Raw genomic sequence first — 7,680 nt, forward strand, 5'->3', positions numbered from 1 at the left:
ACTAAAAGCAGTCAATAACTTCACCATCAATATCAATGCTGTATGTCATGTTTCTTTATGATATTTGGCTTGCTACGTTTGTTGCAGAGCAACTGTACGATTACAGCATTTTGTGGGTCCATGACAGCTAACAATAGACAACACAATGCAAATCTGTCAGAACAGAAAATGCAATAGAACAACTTTTGAGGTAAATTTAGAGTGTGTGTAATGATTGTTCAAGCAAAACATTTGAAGTCAAACCTAGAAGACCAAAGCTGGACCAGATTTTGCATTGCGTATGAAAACCAAAACACACAGAAAGCTGAAACATGCCTGACGATGAGAAATAAAACACAGATAGTTTTCTGATGGTATTGTGGTTGTGTTTAATTGATTCATGTGGTTTCCATATCACAGAAAAGGTGGCATTAGTCTTGTATTGGGATGGATTGGAGGAATTTACAAAGGAGTCACATAGAAAGCAAAATGGATTGTTGATCAATGTCTGTCAACATTAGACTCCATCACAAAACACAAACCAACACCCAGGATATACTTATCGTAATGAGTTTTCATCAAAGTGGGCTTCACTCTTGTCTATTCAAGTACCTTAATTGGTGTTCATGAGTTCCATTTCATTACTTCACTGGATTATTTCATTCCCAGAATGGGATATTTCACCCAAAGACAAGCAAAATGCACAGCTCCATAGCTGCCATCATTGTCCACTGGAATACACTAAACTAATTGTGCGATGAGTATTACAAAGAGAAATATACACATTCAACACTCTTGTGGTACTGATGGCATTTCATCACGTCTCATGCCGTAAATTTCACTCTGATTAAACCACACATTTGATCATGACTGATGTTCTGTGACTGACCAAATATCAAAGCATATTCTATAATACGATGAAAACATCAAAAAAAGTTACTCCAATAAAACTGACAATGTATTGGGGGATGTAGTGTGTAAATGTAACTTGATGTGTGATCTAGCTATTAAGCTGTTTATGTTGTCATAGAAACAATTACAAATTAAATGTTTACCCATATGCATCTGTCAAACACTTGGGGATATGATACACTTGAAGTAATGAGTAAAGGTACATGTACACTTTGTGATAACAGAGTTTTCCTCAGAGAAAATTTCCTTAATCAGAGGAGCATGGAAAGGCGATTGGGTGGTTCATGAAGAAGCCACAAAACAATTTTTAATGCGGTAAATAGTTTGTATGTTTCGTTGATTACAAACAGCCACCTTCCCAACTTTCATGTGTATAAATAATTCTTGCAATACCAAAAGCCTGACACCATGTCAGCAGGAAGCAAACATGGTATGTAAATCGGGCAGTGCTGTTGCACTGTGGGCCAAAATCTGTACAATGTTGTGAGTAGTGGTTAAGTGTGGCTGAAAACTCTGAACTAAAGGGCTATTCCATAGTGACTAATCGTCTATAAATTGAAATACTGCTGGTTGACAAGTTTTGTAGAGCTGGAGGCAAACTAGATGTAGTCTGCAAGGGACTGCAAGGTTAGGATTGTGCGTATCTTCTCACGGAAACCACTGTACTAATAATCCTCCCCTCGACTGATCACTTCTTTAGATGTTGGACGTAGGAGTATGGTGTGTTCAAATTGGGCTGTGTAGCATCCTTTGGTGTCACACAGTGGCGGGTATGGATCAATGATACCTGTGCAGTGAACAAAAATATGCAGACACTGTCAAATTTTAAAGCGCTATTATGAAAACTGATTTCAGAGCCTCGTATCCATGATAATAAAGAATTTTTTCTCTTGAAGAGTTGCACCAAACAACAGCTACGATCATTTAGGATTTTCAGTATGGTCAAACTTTGCCAAGACACGGTGGTCATCAAATATAGATTTGCATAGTCAAACCTGTGCATAATGATCACAAAAGGGACCATGGGCCCATGTCTGGATTGACCTCAGTAAACTGAACAGGACGATTCATAGCTTCTTGGAAAAAAGTACTGGTAAAAGTTCAGACATTCACTTGTACGGAACAAACTACCCTGATGAAAGTGAAAACTGCGTACATTTATAGATCTGCCAAGGAGTGTACAAGACATGGAAATACTTTACCTGCATCACATAGATTCTTCAGAGCCATGAGGTACTTGGTCTCTCCAAGTCTGTCTAACCAACGCCGACAAAAAGCCAATGTGCTGAAGTTGTCGTTGATGACGTTCAGAAGGTGTTTTGCTCTTGACATTCTAACAAGGAGACAACCGTGTAAAACAGATTATTATACATGTCCTCATGCATCCTTTGCGGTATTTTCGTAACAACCTCATATTATGAAACTGACTGCAAGGGCCTTGGGACTTGGGATATTGACCACAAGTCAACTGACAGAAGCTTTAGTGCATTAACCCCTTGAGTGCTGTAATTTTTCCAACTAAATTTTTAGTGCAACATTTTACCAAATTTTTATGAATTTTTCTGTAATTTTTTTGATAACTTGGACCAAATGGCTACAGTTCTTTATCAAAATTTTGGCAAAATCGCAAAAATTTGACTGAGATATATTCGGTAAAGGCAAAAAAAAAATTGACTTTGGCGCTCAAATGTTAACTGTGATTCTCATGATCTGTTAAAATGAGGTGTTTTCTTGCATTGTCAAATTATAAATGACACTACGGATTAGTTGATAATATGCTTGAAAAGACTGCACTTCAAAGACATTTTCAAAGTCATTCCAGACAGCAAAGGAGCATGATGTTGAGAATTATATGTACATGTACTCAGTTTGTGAATGTCATTTGTAAAGCCACGCATAAGCCACTATCATCAGAGGAGAAGGTCACCGTGGGGCGTCTCCATCTTACGATATTTGCAATATGGGATTTTAAAAATTTACTGATATTGTTAACAACTTGCATGCCATTCCTCATGTCGACCATGTGTCAGGTCATGAGCCTGACAACTATAAAAGGAAATGTTAAAAAGCTGAACTGTCCCAACCACTGCATATTCCTGATTGCAGTGACAAACTTAAGTCTGCCTGTGTATGATCATCAATAGCTCTACAAAAAGGCCATATTTGCAGATTTTCGATTGAGATTTGCACATGAGACGAGTAAAAAATGTTAAGTCACTTCAAGACTCTTTAAGGTACTTCACAACTGAAGCTATGTCCAGCTTACCTGAGTGGTACATGTCCGACATCAAAGTTTTTCATGTAATGAGAACACTCTAAGTCATCACGGACCACTCCTTTACCCGTACTTCCAAAAGTTTCTATGGCATAGAATTCTCCTTCCTATGATAAAACAATGAAAGACATCAGGGATATAGCATTAATGTACTGGAAGACCATGCCTTGCATGAATGGTCACTTGAAAGCTCCCTGGCATACATGGTAAAAACGCCATACACTGGTATCATAGTTTTCGTGCTCAGCATCTTGCAATGGAGACAATAATTAGATTTTTTGTTGTAGAGAAAATATATTCTTAGTTTGTAAATGTGATTTGCAAAGCCATACATTATACCAAATAGTTCTGATAGTTACACTGTCAAGGCCTATCAGTAACATTTCTTCTCAGTTGTGTTTTTTTCTTGGATTTTCTAGATAATGTACACCATATTTTACTGTTCCATTTGCTCACCTCCATCCTGGTAGCTTCACCACCCTTGACAATGGGTACAGTCTTTCCAGCATGTATCCTGTACTGGCCCACGGAGTGTCCGTTGAGATTTCTGATGGGCTTAACTTGGTATGTTTTGCCATTGAGTTCAACTTCATAAGACTCCATGACTTCTTGAATTCTCTCTCCAACATCGCATAATCTGACATCGATGCCAGCCTCCTGTGAACAGGGTGGCGTTAATGCCAACAAAATTAAAGAGTTAGGTTCAAGTACAAAGTGAATGCATCAAAGGAAAATATACAGCACTTTGAACAAGTGAAAGCCTGCAGAATGTAAACAGAAATTACACCTATCTCTGAGAAATTTGGAAATGATGCTTAAAGTTGGACATAACCAGTTAAATATATATTTACAGTGATAATGCAATCCTTACACAACAATGATGAGATATATAGCTTTGGAGGAACTTTAAATCCTTCAAATGTGCATTTGCATGGTATCCATAATCTCCTTGTTTCAGTGTTGCAATGCACAGTTACTATAATATGAATTTCAGAATATTCCAAACATGATTCTGTGACACCATGGCTAAATGAAATTGACTGGTGTCTCGGGGACAAACAACCTAATTTGCATTGGTTGCAATGAATGCTATATATTATGTTAACATAGCATAACAATATAATAAAATAATATGATGTTACATTGTAACATCCAGTACATACCCTGATGCCTGTGTTAGTTGCATCCTTGACAGCAGCTAATAGGTTATCGTATCTTGGATTGAAAGCAACGGTGAAAGCACAGTCTATGATGCGGCCTGTAAACAAGTAACAATTTGAAAAAAAATTACTGGAATAAAAATATGTTTTGTTTGAATGAACCCTGACAGGCAGGACTGTCCTCATCCTCATTCTGACATTGTCACAATGTTAGACAATTTTGTAGGATCATGTTACTGTCTTCAGGATTCCTTTAAATTTGTAAATTTTTCTTATATTTGAGATCTAAACGGTATTGTTTGTCCTCTTGAAAAATGTCACACTGAATATCAACAAACATGCCTTCAGCATTTTTTAATTTGTAGACAGACCAGACAAAGAACACTGTGACACAGAAAACAATGATACAGTAATTTGAAAAGTCTACAGAATGGTCAGCAATGGGCTGTGACACTCACCATTTACGTGTGTTCCAAAGTCTATTTTGCAGACGTCATCATACTGCAAGACTGTCTTGTCACCATTGTTTGGTGTGTAGTGAGCTGCACAGTAATTCAGTGAACATCCTGTCGGGAATGCCAGACCTGCTTTTAGTCCGTTCTCATTTATCAACTTCCTGGATGCTTCTTCCAGTTTTTCACTACGGAAAAGAAAGTGTGCATACACTTTAACTCTGCAGACAAATCATAGGGCACAATTTCCAAGAAACATGGTCTTCATCATTCGCCATGCTTTATAGCACAGACCTGGTGTAAACTAACGGTAAAACGATGTTTAAAATGCATTTATGGTATTTACATTGGTGCATGAGGATGTACCTTATTCTGACCTATAACCCTAAAAAATAATTTGCACCATTGTCATGAATGAGGGAGAGCAGCATTTATTTTGTTGCTTGTGTGTTTGCTCTAATAACAATGTTTTGCACTATCTACAGTAATTTCATTAAAAGGAAGCTGGGCCTATTTTGAGCTGGTTGGCATAGACATGGTTATTTACATCATTTGGACATTTATGATAAAAAGATAACACCTTTCATAGTAGATGAGAAAAATGTGAAAACTCATCTTACCATATTTCGATCATTGTTAGGCCAGGTTTGATAAAGCCTTGGACATATTTTCTAACTTGTCTGTGCGCCTCCGCAGCTTGCCTTATATCGCTGTAAATATCTTCTTCAAGTCTCTCTAATGCTTTCTTTTCCTCACTGGTTGTTCTCCAAGCTGCAGTTTTACTGGAAAATGAGAATGAAAGGAAACAAAAATCAGTTCCTTTGTATCTAAGTCCATTGTTTTTATAATCCCTGCCAGCTACATAGCATAATGACACACAAGAACTATTGCAAATACATCACTGCCAATACATGATGTATTCACTCACCCATCCACATCCGGATGTTGCATAATTTCACCCACTGGATATTTTCCGTCTGGGAAGAGCTCTGAGATGGGTATGGTTGGTGGATCTGTTTGCTGTTTTGGACCCTTCTTCTTTTTCTTTTTCTTCTTCTTTTTACTCGCGCCTTCTGCAGTATCTTTTGGCATACACAGACATGAAACAAAAGTGTTCATAGAGGGCGCACATCGGTGGGAAACAAATGACCTACAGAGGCACACAGTGCACACCTCTATTCCATGACACTGAAGCAGAAATATTTCAGCCCTATTAATATAAGCAACAAGTGCCTGAACACTTGCTTATTTGCCTTTCCAACAGTCACTCTTGCTTTTGTTTTTAGTTTTACAGACTTTAAATTTGAGTTTTCTGAATGTCATAAAAGTCTGTCAGTTGTTCGCCCTGAGCACAGTGATACATGTGGTCCTGGTTCAGTAGTTGATTTCCCTGGGGTTTATAATTCACTAATCACTGTTCCAAAAAGCCACACTCTGTGGCAAAAGACCCTTGATTTCTGCTATTAATTAAACACTATTCATAAAACTTCTCTCTTGAGAACAGTATATGCAACATAAAAGCATGTTGATCAGTATGAATATCACTACATGTAAGTATTTTGGCATTAATTTCACCTTATCAAGCTCAGCAAAGGTTTGATGCAACGATGATGTCATCAAGCTTTGCATGGATAAGAAATTTGTCATATGTTTTTTTTGGCTTTACCTCCTTCACCGTCTTCATTGATATCTTGTGTCTGCAGTTGTTCAGATATTCCATCTACAGTCTTGTCATCAGCAGGTTGACCATCTTTGCCTTCATCACCTTCATTAGGACCATCACCCTGACCAGCTTTCAATATAAGAAAAAGAAAGATCACACAAATACCAGACTGAACTCTCCCAAGTGATAAGAGGGTGATAAGTTTTGTGTTTTATGGCAACTTCTCTACTACTTGGCTCATATAAGCATTACTTCACAAAGTAATTATGCAGCAGTCAATGTAATCCCTGAGGGACCCCACCTCGGGCAACACAGGACAAATGTGGAGGATTAGACCATGTTTGCCATAAAACTATGCCAGAGAGGTTGGGGCAATGACAAATTTCAAATTTTGACAAATTTCATAGACTAATTTTCAATCTCCCACTATGCCTCGATGTGGGGGTTGACAAGTGACTGCCACATAATGTTACTGAAGTTTCACGAATCTCGCAATTTTCAGACTAAATATATACTATGTGTGTGTGTGACTGTGTGTATATATATATATATATATATATATATATATATATATATATATATATATATTATATATATATATATATATATTATATATATAGTGTATATATATCTATATATCTATATATAATATATGTATGTATGTATGTATGTATATATTGTATAATATGGATAGATAGAATAGATCATAGATCCGTTTTTAGGGTCTATGAATAGATAGATAGATAGACAGAGATAGATATAAGATAGTGTAACTGTAATGGTGTACATGTATTTGGGTTACACATAATTAAATGTGTAAATATGTTGTGTGCTGGCATTAAGGCAAATGTGAAGGGGATCATGAATACCGCAGAAATACGAAGTGATTGGACTCGATAATAGCAACAAGACTTAAAAGCCCACTGACTGAGGGGTGTTTGAAATCTGAAGCCGTCACCAGACATCCATGTTCGTTGGGAACGTTGCATGGACCACAAACTCACACACGTGGTAGACGGTACTGCTTATTGTAACTTACTGTTTTTCTTCTTCTTTTTTTTCTTTTTCTTCTTCTTCTCTGTTTCTGTTGCCGGAATTTCGTCCTCTTTCACTTCCCCATCAACAACTTGTATGTCGTCTTTCTCAGTTTGTTCTTGTTCACCATCCTTTTCGCGTGTTACTTCAGCGTCGGCCATATTTGATTGTTATCTCTCAACTGGACTAGAGAGGGCGCGCTCT

General features: G+C 37.3%; 1 protein-coding gene across 1 annotated transcript; it reads right to left on the minus strand.

Annotated features, from left to right (window-relative positions):
- Positions 1 to 343: 343 nt before the first annotated feature.
- Positions 344 to 7,658, minus strand: LOC139134919 (methionine aminopeptidase 2-like). Its single transcript, XM_070702015.1, has 10 exons — positions 7,481 to 7,658; positions 6,445 to 6,570; positions 5,707 to 5,860; positions 5,399 to 5,560; positions 4,785 to 4,966; positions 4,330 to 4,424; positions 3,623 to 3,823; positions 3,158 to 3,273; positions 2,094 to 2,224; positions 344 to 1,678 (listed from the first exon to the last, which is right to left on the minus strand). The coding sequence occupies exons 1-10, from the start codon at positions 7,635 to 7,637 to the stop codon at positions 1,557 to 1,559; spliced, it is 1,446 nt and encodes a 481-aa protein (XP_070558116.1). The 5' UTR covers positions 7,638 to 7,658; the 3' UTR covers positions 344 to 1,556.
- Positions 7,659 to 7,680: the final 22 nt, after the last annotated feature.

This window comes from Ptychodera flava, chromosome 6, assembly GCF_041260155.1.
Source record: "Ptychodera flava strain L36383 chromosome 6, AS_Pfla_20210202, whole genome shotgun sequence".
NCBI classification, from domain to species: Eukaryota; Metazoa; Hemichordata; class Enteropneusta; family Ptychoderidae; genus Ptychodera; species Ptychodera flava.